General features: G+C 43.1%; 1 protein-coding gene across 9 annotated transcripts in view; it reads left to right on the plus strand.

The window, feature by feature from the left end:
• frmd4a (FERM domain containing 4A) overlaps window positions 1-14,326 on the plus strand; it is a 70,762-nt gene that overhangs the window by 49,642 nt on the left and 6,794 nt on the right. For 4 of the 9 annotated variants that reach the window (XM_035664658.1, XM_035664659.1, XM_035664655.1 and 1 more), the window contains exons 7-20: window positions 234-256; window positions 2,188-2,271; window positions 2,365-2,430; window positions 2,527-2,584; window positions 2,815-2,901; window positions 7,531-7,607; window positions 8,592-8,733; window positions 8,877-9,018; window positions 10,580-10,713; window positions 10,829-10,951; window positions 12,748-12,979; window positions 13,182-13,238; window positions 13,341-13,578; window positions 14,149-14,307. In XM_035664658.1, the coding sequence (XP_035520551.1) occupies window positions 234-256; window positions 2,188-2,271; window positions 2,365-2,430; window positions 2,527-2,584; window positions 2,815-2,901; window positions 7,531-7,607; window positions 8,592-8,733; window positions 8,877-9,018; window positions 10,580-10,713; window positions 10,829-10,951; window positions 12,748-12,979; window positions 13,182-13,238; window positions 13,341-13,578; window positions 14,149-14,307 (1,622 nt within the window). Of the gene's footprint in view, window positions 1-233; window positions 257-2,187; window positions 2,272-2,364; window positions 2,431-2,526; window positions 2,585-2,814; window positions 2,902-6,867; window positions 7,300-7,530; window positions 7,608-8,591; window positions 8,734-8,876; window positions 9,019-10,579; window positions 10,714-10,828; window positions 10,952-12,747; window positions 12,980-13,181; window positions 13,239-13,340; window positions 13,579-14,148; window positions 14,308-14,326 lie in introns of those variants that run through there. The other 5 variants (XM_035664664.1, XM_035664656.1, XM_035664663.1 and 2 more) reach the window with 3 other exon arrangements.

Below are 14,326 nucleotides of genomic sequence, written 5' to 3' on the forward strand. Positions count from 1 at the left end.
GTGTGTGTGTGTGAGAGTGTGCCCTCTATGCAGGTGCAGATGTACAGTATCAGGTATCTGCTCTGTAGGCCTTTAGAGGTTTCACTCCAGATGGAGGTTTAATGTTTCTATCTGATTCCAGCACAGCACGCCTGACTGCACATTCACCTATGCAAGCAGAACATAAACACACATTTTATGGTCATTGCTCAATGCTCACATATTACTTTTTTATTTCCCTTTTTGTTCCACAGGAGGCGAAAGGTGATTTCACCAGGTAAGCACACCAGTAACGTTTAATAATTCTATGCAATGTACATTTAAGAAAGTATAGGTTGTAGCTACTAGTGCTAGAGGACAGATCATGGAGTTGATTATAAAAAAAAACATATTTCACCTGGTAACTAAAGAGAATATGTAGAGGAAAACACTTTCTGACTTTCTCAACATACTGCCACACAGCTGACATCAGAACATTAAGACGTCATTCAGAAGATGTTAGCAACCAAAGAAGAAAAAGTGAACTCATATTCCAAGTTTCTTCCCTAGTGACAGTAGGGTTGGGTTAATGAATTTTGATTCAGAAGGGACAGTAGAACTGATACTAGTGGTCTGTCTGCTCCTCTGCTCCCCTGAGCATTGAGGTGCATCATTGAGAACTGCCTTTGTTTTACATCCGTGCCTTCTTCTTTCTTGCCATCTCTGTTCCACCTTGGTTCACTCTTTTTAGCCTATGCTGCCACTCATAAGAAAAGCATGGATTACATCTTTATTATTGTCTATGATTACAGTCATTCCGTTCCAATTTAAGACAGGGCTCTCCATTGGGACTTAAAAAATGTCCTAAATGTCACCAAAAAAAGAAACAGCTATCAACAATAAAAATATCAGTCTTGAAACTCACAGTAGTTAAACCCCATAGCTATGGAACTTTCCAGTCATGCAAGAGTTTCACGTGAGTTACGTTCCACATGTGGCTCTTCAAATGCGCATCTGTGTGTTATTGGCCTAAATGTATGCCATCCCTCATCCTCTCATCCCCTCATCCCTTTGTTGTAGCACAGATAACAGACTACAGCAGCCGTCACCTCTGACCTCATTTCCACCGGTGAAAGGAGTAAATAAACACAATATCCTGCAGAGGGCTGGAATGTGACACACTCTGGAGACATTCCTTTCACCCACCTCCCCCCTTCCACCCACACACACATACCTCGCATCCCTAAAAGCGCTATTGACCCTCCCATCTGCACATATATCATGTCATTTTTTTAAGTGTGTAATATTTCCATTGTCGAATACAAATATATTTATTCCAAGAATTTCCAAGAGTCATTTTCTTGACGCTAGTGGAATAAGCCTTATGAGTCTTATTCTGATTGCCTTCTTTTTATGATTTTAGAGGTTTTAAGAATATAAATGATTAAGTACGTCGTGAAATGAACACATCGCAAAGCCACAGTGCACGGAGAACTCTTGACTGCCCTTTGCGATGCCATAGTTGTGCATACAGTCTCATATACATTAGTAGCTAATAGAGTAGTTACTTGAATGGATATCGACCAGTCCAGACACACAGATGCGTTCACACATTGAAGAACAGCCGGACAGGATGGATGGGATCTCTTCCAGGGCTTTAGCTCATAGGTTGTCATGTTCCCAGGGCTTTCCCCAATCCTCTGGAGCCTTGGCAGAGGCTGGAGAGAGGCTAGGGGATTAAAGTGGGATATTACGACCTCCTGCCACTGGAGGTCTGAAAACTGAATCTGGGGCCAAGTCTCTCTGGCTCTCTGCGTGGTTCTCTTCTCATTTACTCTGTCTTTGTCTTTACATTTCCTCCGCCACCCCTGTTTTTATGTCTTTTTATCTTTCTTAATCTTATCGTGTTTGTGTCTGTGTTTCTGTCCCTCTTTTCTCTTCTGTTTCCAAGTGTACTGCAGTCCCTGCAGCTGTTCTGAGACAGCACCCTGCCTCTGAAATAGGGAGCTTTTAGGCCATCAGCATTCATCCCTCTCTCTCGACTAAACATTGCTCCTTTCCCACCATTTTTCCAAAGTTAACATTTAATTTCTAAGACAGTTCTAGGAAATATTCAGATTTTAAGCGTTTTTTTTTTCTACCAGTTTTTGAACGTATAAGCCAACAGCAGGGAATAGTTGTTCTCGCAGAAAGCAGTTGTGACCATGTCTTGTGGTTTCTCCCTCCCAGTAATGATGCAACCAGGTCTGACCTGAAAAAGCTGCCTGCTCTGCCCACCCAGGCCCTAAAGGAGCACCCATCTCTGGCCTACTGGTGAGAATAGCTGCTGCAACATTGCCCAAGCTCTCCTCTTCTTGTTTTTCTCCGTCTTAATAATTGTTCCTTTCTTTATTTGCTGTCTTACAGTGAAGAGCGGGTCATAGAGCATTACAAGAAGCTCAATGGGCAGTCCAGAGGGCAAGCTATTGTAAAGTAAGTGTATGTATGTATCTCTGGTCATGTTTGTCCACTGTATGGAAGGCTGTGTTCTCTGTAACCCTTGCATGTCTTTCTTTCTGCTCCTCACAGTTATATGAGCATTGTAGAGTCTCTGCCCACATATGGAGTACATTACTATGCTGTAAAGGTACAGTTTTACTACTCTGCCTTTTTGTTTTTTCACACACACACACACACACACACACACACACACGCACCACACACATTTTTGTTCACTCTGGACCTGCAAGCAGGCAGTTTGGGATTTGGAGATATGATAGAGCTTAAAGCTATTTGTACTTTCTACTGTCTTTCTGTCTCTATCAATCTCACACACATGTACAACCTTTCCTGAGGCATATTTTGTCTGTGTTTTAGGACAAGCAGGGGATCCCATGGTGGTTGGGTCTGAGCTATAAAGGCATCTTTCAGTATGACCACCAGGACAAAGTCAAACCCAGGAAGGTGAGATGGTACTCCCTCTGATCTGTTTCCACCACAAACTAAACTGTCCCTCTTTCAATGAGCTTTAGTTGAGTAGTAGTAGAATTTGTGTAATTTTCAAAACTGCAAATGGTTGTAATTTATCAGAAAGCCTTGTTAACACATTGTTCTGCTTCTGTGTAAAATGTATAACCTCCAAGATATCTTCTAATATTTGCCGCATCATTCATGCATTGTTTGTTTTAAAAAAGAGTGGTTAGTTAATAGAAATTACACATCACTTAAGAAGGGAAACGTCTTCTGTCTATCTTTCTGGGCTTGTTTCCATGGTCACCGTCCTTTTTTTTCCATTCAGTGAGTCAGGATATTGTGTTTGGAAAAAGCACTAACAATGCTGTACAAATACCACTGTCTGGAGACATTCAGTCTTGGAATGTTTTGCATCCTGTCCTGCTTTTATTTCTGCCTTTCTGTGAATGGCGTCCTCCTCCCTGTCGCTGAACCCAGTGGATTGTCTGTCAAAGCCTTTCTCACCTCACCTCTGACCTCCAGTCATGTTTAGGGCCTTGATCTCTGGCATTCACCCTTGTCTCATTGGGTGTTAATGGAGTTAACAGCATCCCAGCATACTGACTGACCCCCCAAGACACTCACACACACGTACACTGATAACTCTGTTGCTCGTAAATGCACAAACGCTTATAAATGTACACGCCCACACACAGGAATTAGACTGAACTCTGAACTCACTTTCCTGATGAGTACTTCCTGTATGCCACAGGTTTCCTGTTTGCCACTAGCATTGTGCTCATTGTGTGTGTGTGTGTGTGTGTGTGTCTGTCTTGATTAGTGCATTCCAGTGTAAATGTCCCACTACTGAGCCCATTCCCTGCCTCATTCCCTTTTGTAACCGCTTAGGTGAAAAAGGCAAACGCACATCTGACAGATACACAAACGCCAAAACATGCGGCAAGCGTGTGTTTTTTAACTACACAGTGTATATTGACAGAGTGAAAAACCGCAAGTTTGAGTGTTCTCTGAGGTAAATGCCACAAGAAAGAAGAAGGAGAGGGTATTTTAGAGTGAGGTGGAGAGAAGAAAGAGTTAATAGCCTTTCTACAAAAGAGACTTATCAAGCATTCAGCTGCCATAGCAACAGTCGGTGTGAGTCATCGTTCCGTTAATCTTCAGTACTGACCCCCTCGCTTTCTTCCCATGTCTCCCTCTCTCCCTCTCCTTCTTTCTCCCCGACTGTAACACACACACAGTTGGAAGCAGAGAAAGTAAGACTAGGCCTTTTTCACTGTGCAAGTGTGATAGTAGTCTAAGAAGCTTGACCCAAAAAAAGACTTGTGGACTGCACGTCTTGTTAATGCAACATCACAAGACTAACTAAAAGCCCACTGGACACAGTAAGGTTTCTTTTTTTTAAGGCAGACAAAGGAAGGTGGGTGGTGCTCCTTTCCAAAGCTGTTAAGTGTCTCACAGGAAGAGACACTCATAGAGGTCACTAGGAGCTTTCCATATGTATACTGAGACTCATCGCTACTTCAACAAACAAGAGGAAGAGCAGTATATTTTGTGATTAGTCAATCATCCAGCTGGTCCAGTACCAGTAACAAGTGACTCACAGAGTGTAATCACTAGCTTATCCGTGCTCAAGTTTTCATCACTGTGACTCAGGGAGGTGTAGGCAGAACACTAATTATGAGGCATTTTGGGCCAATTACCATCTTTTGTCATAGTAAAAATGTTTTATGTTCACAACAGAAACCTTTTTTATTCATTAATAAGTGACTAAGTGACTTCAGGTTGTGCTGTATAATAGGTGTGTGTGTACTGGAGGCATTTGTGTTTAATTAGTTAGCCTTTTTAAGAGGGTAGATCCTGTTGTGTCTAAATGCAGACCATCTACCGCACCCACCGCGTTTATTTGGGGATGTTAAAATACTTACTTACCGGTCTCCTGCAGACACTCATACAGTACACACAGACGGGTACCACACACCATACTAATGCCTCATTAGAGTGTTCTAACTCATTTAGGCAGAGATTATAGGGTCTGTGTCTTGACTGACTGCCTGACTGACTGACTTCAAGCTAAATCTTCTGTAAACACTGTAAAGATGCCGCAAGAAGGTTCAATGAAACACAGCAAACTATGGTTTAAATTAATGTCATCTCACAAGCATGTCACTGCATGTTGATGTTTTTTTCCGAAGTGGATTGAGAGCACACATCCACTGACTTAAGTCAGCTTCTGTCTGTGTTTCATTTAGAGCAAATAGGCTCATGCAGCCTGTTCTGATTAGTTTTTCCATAAATGTCATCCCTCCAAAACACCACAACCAAAACACAAACAACAGGAAGTGCCCCCAGAGTGTATCTGCATCTCCATGACAACTGGTGGATATAGTATTGCACACCAGAGCCCCACCCATGGGTGAAACAATAGTCTTTGAGAGCCCTGGGTCCAGTTCTAGAGAAGAATAATGTCTGGCCTCACTACAGTTACACTGGCCTGTGCTATTTAAACTTTCTATTCTTCCCGTAATCCCCACGGAGTCCGCTACACCGAAGAAAGGCCTTTACACTCTATCAGATCTGACCTTTTCATCTGAAATGGATGTGTGCTCGGGTGTACAGACATCATTATAAGACAGACGTAGGTCTGTGCACATGAGCAGCCAGTTGTTTATGAATAATGACCAGTCACTTCCTCTGCGTGTGTGTGTGTCTGTGCCATTGTGTGCGAGTGTTTTATAGTCAAAAGGAAGAGGATTTATAGCATATGCATGCATACAGGCACCACCCTTGCCCTAAGAACAGAAGCACCCACCGACTGCATGCATGTTTTTTATCAGATATTCGAAGTTGCACTATTGACAGGGCCATAAAGACTACAGAGCTTCCATTAATACAATGGGCTTATGTACCTGAAACAGCACAGAATCACAACAAAAATGTCTAATTTTAAACTTGAGGGTGACACTCATTGCACCTCATTGTAGATCACGTGACTGCTGTTTAAATATATATTTTAATACTATTTGCACACTTGCACATGTGCAACTTATCCTGAAACAGTCCAAAATTGCAGCAGCTCTTTCCTGCTGTTGGGGAGGACAGCTTTAGTGGTCTCGTGCCTTAACACAGTTACAAACACCTATCTTATCTCCACAGCTCTGACCCATATGTGGATAACACACACACATACACACTCAGTAGTGTTACAGTCACCCACTCATTATCTACCCCTTCCGCTATATTTAACACCATGCTACATTAGTACTTCACACTCCATTGAAAATGTACGGTACAGCAACAGTTTTGATAAGAGCGGCGATTTTCTTTGTTCATGCACACACATACACACATGTACAGTACATTAATACATACATTAGGCTGTTTACTTTTTTCATAATATTTCTCCCACACCTCCCCCTCGTCCCTCTGTCCATTGTTTTCCCAGGCTGTTAAAATTCCTGGGCTGTGGCCTGTTCCTCCCTTAGCTCCCTTTCTCCTCTTTTCCTCCCGTATCCTGTCATGGCTAGGTCTTCTCTGCTTTGTTCTTTTCTCTGTTGTCAGTTCTTGCAGCTTAGGTTTATTTTTTTTTTACTTCATATTTACTAATGGCTGGTCAGTGTACATCCCGAGGTTTGTGTGTGTGTGTGCCGTGTGTGTGTTGGCATATCTACTCCAGCTGATAGACGTGGGCCCACTTCTGTTCTGAAATAAGCCCACACTCTTTCTCTAACAAAGAACAGACCTCAGACTTTGCAAGTGTGTGTATGTGGTGCACACAGAGGGTCTGACTAAACAAAGCAAGGGCACTTCAATTGCTGGGGCCACAGAAAGGGCTTCTTTCCACACCTTCATCACTCCTCCATGACCCTTGTTAACCACACAACCACACACACACACACACACACACCACACACACACACACACCTCCCAACCACATAGCCCAGAGCAGGAAGCACAGTCCCTGAGGGAGGGAGGAGGGGTCAGGAGTAGGGGAGGCATAAACTCCCCCCCCCTTCCACAGCCCTTCTCGCAAAGCTACACGAGAGGAGGAAAGTTAACTTAACACTTTCTCTCCACCAACACACACATGCACATGCCTACAGATGGTGAACACCCACCAACTCTTTAACATTCTGTTCCCCTGCGTCTGGGAGGATTCAAGATACACACATGCTATGGAGTACGTCTTGGGGGAAACTTTTTCGCCCAGCTGGCTTTGGCTACATTTAAAGAGGAGCTGATGGTTCATAAAGGAGACGAAAAAGAAAAGTTGAGCAGAGGAAAGAAAGCCTCCTCCCTCTCACTGTCTTTCTTCAGAGTGAGGTCATCCAGCGAAGGGATCCACTGCGGACAAGACCGCCTGGTCTGGACCTGATCAGAGCTCCAGACTAGGTTCTCTTCTCTCCCTCCACCTCCCTCTCTCTTCCTAACTCCTCCTCTTCGGCAGCTTCTTCATTTTTTTTCTCTCCTCTTCCTCTTTATCCATTGCATTTTCTCTACAACAACAAATTGGAACATACGGAGAAGGGAGAAGAGGATTTGGCTGAAGGCTGTGTGGATTTAATGTGAAGCATGTTTTTGTGTGAGTAGCCCTGAAGAGTGTGTGTTTCTCCTGAACCTCAGGTGTTCCAATGGCGTCAGTTGGAGAATCTCTACTTCAGAGAGAAGAAGTTTTCAGTAGAAGTTCATGACCCCAGGAGGTAAATTTATATCACAATTTTAAGCCGGTGTCAATTTGCTGCAGTGCTTTTGTTGAAACTGTTTAATTATTTGTTGTTGTTTTTTAAAGGTAACTTAGTGTTGAATTGCATGATTGACTTATTGGTTTGATGATCATAATCTCATACCAGTTCCCCTTGAGTGATTGAATGTTATTGCTATTGAATTTTGTCCAGCTACTATTTGGAAGAGGTAGACCTTTCTTCAGTTATGGACATATTCCAGTAGCTTTTACTGTAAATTACCTCTGTGCCATATGTGAATGTGTTAAGATTCATACTACATGCGGTACAGTGCAGGAAAAGGCAGGAAAGGAGAGATCGGAATCTAATTCAGTAATGGTTGCAGCATTTGTCTTGGCAATAGAGCAAGATATTGGGGATGTCCCGGTGGAGCCTGACACAGATTGATAGGCAGATTGTTAACCCACTTGTGGAGCCACATGCACAAACACATGTGCTCTTTCACACACAAACACACACACACACATACACACACTGAGTAAACCCTTGATAGTTGACCACAGAAGGATAGATGGCTACGTGATAGCTGTTTTGTGGAGGAAGTGACCTCTCTTGTGTTTATTTAACATGGCTATATATTTGGAGTGTTATTCTACAGACAGAGAGAGGGAGGGAGGGAGTGAATGGGAGAAAAAGACAGACAGGGTGAAACAGAGAGCAGTGGTGTTTTCTTTAAAGGAAGCTGTCATTAGGGTGAGCTGGTCTGTTGCTCAGCTACAGATGTGTGTTTAAATAAGGATGAGTAAACAATAGGGAACAACGTGTGTGGCTTTGCAAAAAAAAGAAAAGTCTCTATCGGGTCTGCTCTCTTAAGCCTCCAATATTTTTTGCTGGTATTTGTGTTGGTGGAGTAGTCAGGTGGGAACGTTTTCACTGTTGTAAATATGCAGTCATCTTTTTGTATTCAGTGTATATAAGGAGGCCTTGTGTCCGCTCCAACTGTAGGGCGTCGGTGACAAGAAGGACGTTTGGTCACAGTGGCATCGCTGTGCACACGTGGTACGCCTGTCCTGCCCTCATCAAGTCCATCTGGGCCATGGCCATCAGCCAACACCAGTTCTACCTGGACCGCAAGCAGAGCAAGGTCAGTAATGCACCACAAGGCCATAGGCGTGGTTAGTAATGTACAAGACATACAGCAAAGTCAGCAAGCATCAGTGATGTGTGTTACAGTTAAACTGCTTAATGATGTGCTTTGACAGAGCCTCTCCATTTTTGTCTGTCCAGTCTAAGATCCATGCAGCACGGAGTTTGAGTGAGATTGCTATAGACCTTACAGAAACAGGAACTCTGAAGACCTCCAAACTGGCCAACATGGGCAGCAAGGGCAAAATTATAAGTGGCAGCAGTGGCAGTCTGCTTTCCTCTGGTAAGTACATGGTCAGTGTGTGTGTGTGTGTGTGTGTGTGAGCGGGCTTGCGAGACTATGGGGGAGAGAAACGTCGATATGTGTGTGTATTTGTCTTTGTGTTTGCGTGTGTGATGGTGAGGGGGAGTCTCGTTGACAACTGGAGAGACAGAAACAGCTGCTTCAGGAAAGAGGCCATTGATTCTGTGCTGAATGTTCTCTCACACACACTAAACACACACCCCACCCAATGTCTTTCTGTATGTATAGAACACCACTCCCACCCTCCATGTCACACAGACTCATCCTCCAGAGGCCCCAGCCCCCTCTAAATTTAGTGGGTGAGGGAATTAAAAGGGCAGCGGGTCAGTGTACAACTTTGCCACAGCATTTAAAACAATGCTTATCTGTGCTGTTACAAGTAAAAAGCGTGTCAGGAAGATTTGTACATGAACCAAATTTAGAATTAAGAGCAAAATGCCCTTTGAAACCCAGACAGCCATGTAAAGTGAATCAGAAAGCGGGTGCAGTAATTGGGCTGAATAGAAACACATGTACTGTAACCTGGTAAGCTACTGCTGAATTATTCACTAATAAAATGGCATGCACTTGACCAAACCAGCATCATTTATGAGGCAAGCATGTGTCCACTATTTAGAGGATAGCAAACCCTGCTGAATCAATTAGTGGTTTCAGGAAAGAAGAACACTATTCTCTTTCAGTAATAATGTCCTGCATGCTCTCCTTATTTTGATCTCTCCAAAGCTCATCTTACTGATCAGGTATAGATGCATCTATCACCCCGCTCCCTCCCCAATCCCTTACCTTTATGTCCTCAGATATCCATTCCTAGCCTCCTAATCTACCATTTTCTCTTTGTTCTTCTCAAGTCGCCCCCCACAGGAGCTGTGATGTCACATCTATGCACCTCCGATCTCTGCCACAGCCAGCACATCTCTGTCTGACTGTGGTTGTCCAAATAGCCAGATCTAGATCATAAGAGTTTGTCTGATCAATTTGAAACCCTTCATGGCTGCAAATGAGGCGCTACAGAAATATGGCTGTACCTGCAAAACAATAGATGCAGAAACACTGACTTTAAATAAAGTATATCTTGTATCAATAGAAAGACATTTAGAAATACTCTCTGACACAACTGTCGCATTGGTTAGTTTCATATTGTTTGTTATGTTTCACCGTGAACCACATATCGTCATTGAGAGAGCAACACAGAGAGAGAATGTGCGTGTGGGGGGAGTGTATGTGTTGTTTTCAACAAGGCATGTTGCAAACAAGACTGGCATCTCAGGGCCTCTGAGATTGTGCGTCACAGACTTTGTCCTAAACTGCCCCTTCCTTGAAAGACTCGCACAAACACACCAAACTCTGTTCCCTTATCAAAACGTTCCATTCACTTCCCTGTAAACATCCTGTGAAGCTAGCAGGTGCACACACAATTTCTACCTCGTCTCCACAATCTGCCGCAAACACACACACTCCAAACACACAGGCACACACACACACATACACACACACATGCCTGACTCCTGTGTTCATGTTATGTGTTGTCTGTAACCTGCAGGCTCTCAGGAATCGGACAGCTCCCAGACAGCTAAGAAGGACATGCTGGCAGCACTGAGGGCCAGGCAGGATGCACTGGAGGAAACACTAAGACAGAGACTAGAGGAACTTAAGAGCATCTGTATCAGAGAGGCGGTATGAGAAAACACAGGCTAATTTGGCAAATATTTTGAAAACCATAAAACTCTTCAGCTCTTCTTTTCTAACTTAATTTATTTCCTTGTCCCCTTTTGTCCCCCTTCTTTCCTAGGAGCTGACAGGAAAGCTACCTAAGGAATATCCTTTGGATCCAGGAGAGGAGCCGCCCACAGTGAGACGGAAGATTGGTACCGCCTTTAAACTGGATGAGCAGAAAATTCTTCCTAAGGGAGAGGTGAAGCTCCAACTCCCTGTTTTCCTCAGTAGCATTTTATCACACTCCAAAACAAATCAACTTCTAGTCAACTTCATAGCGCATTTAATGCACCAGGTATTTTAGTTGATTTAAAAGGCGGTCTTGGAGATATTAGATACGTGCTTCTGGAAGTGAAGATCATCATGTAAAATCTAGTGGTGTCAGTGTTTGAAACAAATACATAATACCTGTCAAATGCAGTGCTAAGAGTGTTAAACCCAGTTGTAATGTTCATTATGGACAGTATGGGCATTGTAGATCAAAACTGGTGTTTATACAATGCATATCAAGGGTTATTAACCTAATTTAAAACCAAATACTTAATACTCACATAATAGTGGGAATGACAATTGAGATAATGATAAGTTATAACCTATTTGAGCAAAGGAAACAGAGACCAGTGGAAAGCCACAGTCTGAGACGTCTTGGACCTTGTAAAAGTAGTTGTACTGCATCTTTGCCTCGCTGTCTTTTTGTGCCACGGGTAGATTTTCCAGAGCAGCAGAACTTCTAAAAATAGTCTGGCAGCATTCTCACCACAGGAAGTGGTGATAGTAGGATTGTGTGCACGCCTGTAAGTGTGCAGGCCTGTGTGTAAGGGTGTGTGTCGCTGAGGTTGTATTCTTTGAAAATAATCCAGGGACACAATATCACAAAACTGCTTTGCAAGCAGAAATATCTTTTCTTAATTTAGACTGAACACCTTAAACTCCTACACACACACACACACACACACACACAGATACAGAAGCAGCTCTGGTGGTAGTGTGAAGGGATTGTTAGAGAGAGGGATTCCTCAGAACTGAGGTAGTCCAGTAAGATGTTGACCCAAGCGAATACATCATCGTTCTGTCTCTGGAGGCAAGTGAAATCATGCATGTGTTCTCACATATGTAAGTGCACTCATTACATGCTTGTGGTACACAGTGTGTGTAGGGCTGCACAGTATGGTTAAAATAAATGGTATGGGATTGCGATATGATACACGATTTGGGGCAATGAGCCTTTTCGCATTCCAATTTTATTTTTCACTGAAAAATCTATTAAAATCATGATGATGTGATGTTTTAGAATAAGAAGAAGAAATAAGATGGCATCTCTGGAGCACTACATCCATCATTATAATGCTGCTTTGCCACACATTTGACCTTTTTCCAAAAATTGCAGCTTCTGTGATTTTAGATATTGCACTTAATATGTCAATTAATTGTTCAGTGTGTGTCACAGGATTGACTTGAATTTATTTTCTTATATATAAATTCAGTTCACAAGTTTACACTATACTATACTTTACTATACTATACTACACCAAATACTGTAGTATCTAGATTATACACTTTGCGGTATAGTAAACATACATGCAGTACATTTGCGGCATGACATAGTATGTTTTACTTGGTTCATCTAATAGTCTCTGCTCCACAACTCTCAGGAGAACTGAACAGTAGGGGACGATGGATTGATGGAGAGGTGTTATTATTGGGGGACTGAGTTTCTCAATAGTAAATATCCATTGGTGCGAAAAAGCAGGGCTGCAGCACAGATAAATGATTTCCTCAGTGTGTTTTCTCTGGCAATGCTTTGTGTGTGTCTCTAACCAAATACGTTGCATGGGAGAGTTACAGTCTGAATACGTGTCTGCAAACTGAACCTTGTTGTTTTTGGATTGTGCATAGATTTCTGTTGCTAAAACTGTGAGCCAATCCAGTATCGTTGTGCTTGTGTTACTCAGAGTTTGCACTCATGTTTTGTGTATGTGTGTGTTCTTATCCCAGGAAGAGGAATTGGAGCGTTTGGAACGGGAGTTTGCCATTCAGTCCCAGATTACAGAGGCAGCCAGGCGTCTTGCCAGTGATCCTCACGTGAGCAGTAAGAAGCTGAAGAAACAGAGGAAGACTTCTTATCTGAACGCACTGAAGAAGCTCCAGGAAATTGAGAACTCTATCAATGAGTACCGGGTCCGCTCTGGCAAGAAGCCTACACAGAGGGCGTCGCTTATCATAGAGGGTACTAATATCCTCCTCTTATCTCTTTATTTCTATTTGCTGTGGTTGCCACCAGACACAGCAGTATTGCTCACAAGTACTGTTTAGAGTCCACACATAGCAAAATTGACATGTTCCAATGTTTTTTTAAAGATTAAAGATTTGTAAGATTTGTTATAATTGCATGATCCTGAATCTGTTGTCTTTGTTTCTCTGTCCCGTAGAGGCCAATATTGGTTCTGAAGACAGTTCATTGTCCGACGCACTGGTCTTGGATGATGGTGAGTCTCTATCTTTCACATTAGTCATGGCTCATGATAATGATTTTATTAAATGTCCTATCTCAATGCCTCTAACTTAATCTAATTATTACTCTATTTCAGATGATCCTCAAGTTACAGGTACCCCCACCTTCTCTCCAGTAGCATCGCCTCACAAGGGCCTCCCTCCTCGACCACCATCTCACAGTCGGCCCCCTCCACCGCAGTCCCTGGATGGCCTGCGACACCTGCACTACACACGCTCTGACTACGATAAATCACCCATCAAACCCAAGATGTGGAGTGAATCGTCACTGGATGAGCCCTACGAAAAAGTCAAGAAACGCTCCTCTCACTCCAGGTATGAGGCAGTATTCCTAACTAGCCCTTTAGAATAGAGCTACTGTATGTTGACGTGTATGTGTGAGGCTGGTCAGAATTATTTTGATTAAGTGTTAAAGGTTCAGTATGTAACATTTAGGAGGATCGTTGTCCTTTCGCTACCTTAGAATGAGCAATTTTTATCTACAGTGATAGCAGGTCCTCTTCCCCGGAGGCCGCCATATTCAACCACTGTGTTTCTACAGTAGACCAGAACAGACAAACAAAACAATGGCTGTAGATAGGGCCTGTCAAGTGTTTTGTGGGTTTCAAGACCTTGATAGTTTCTCTGACGCACTAGATGCCATTAAATCCTACACACTGATCCTTCAAACAACCGCAGGTGCATTTAAGGTAGTGTTTAGTCATCTCAAATGTAACTAATCTAATCAAAATTGTGGCAGCAGCCTTGCAATAGTGCCTCAAGCCTCATGTGGGTTGACCAAATGTTCAGTAGAGGGCATCATACATAGGTTGCCCATGTGAAAGGAGTATATATGTACTAAAACTGATTATACATTTTGCTTATTTTCCTTGCCTCTTTGTCAAGTCACAGGCGTTTCCCAAGCTCTGGCAGTGCAGAGGCAGGGGGTAGTAACTCTCTGCAGAGCAGCCCCATCAGGAGCCTCCCTCACTGGAATTCTCAGTCCAGCATGCCGTCGACCCCAGACCTGAGGACCAGGACTCCACATTACGTACATTCCACTAGGTCTGTCTTTATACCTTCA

This window comes from Morone saxatilis, unplaced genomic scaffold (genome assembly GCF_004916995.1).
Source record: "Morone saxatilis isolate NCDOM2014 unplaced genomic scaffold, NCSU_SB_2.0 Contig2, whole genome shotgun sequence".
NCBI classification, from domain to species: domain Eukaryota; kingdom Metazoa; phylum Chordata; class Actinopteri; family Moronidae; genus Morone; species Morone saxatilis.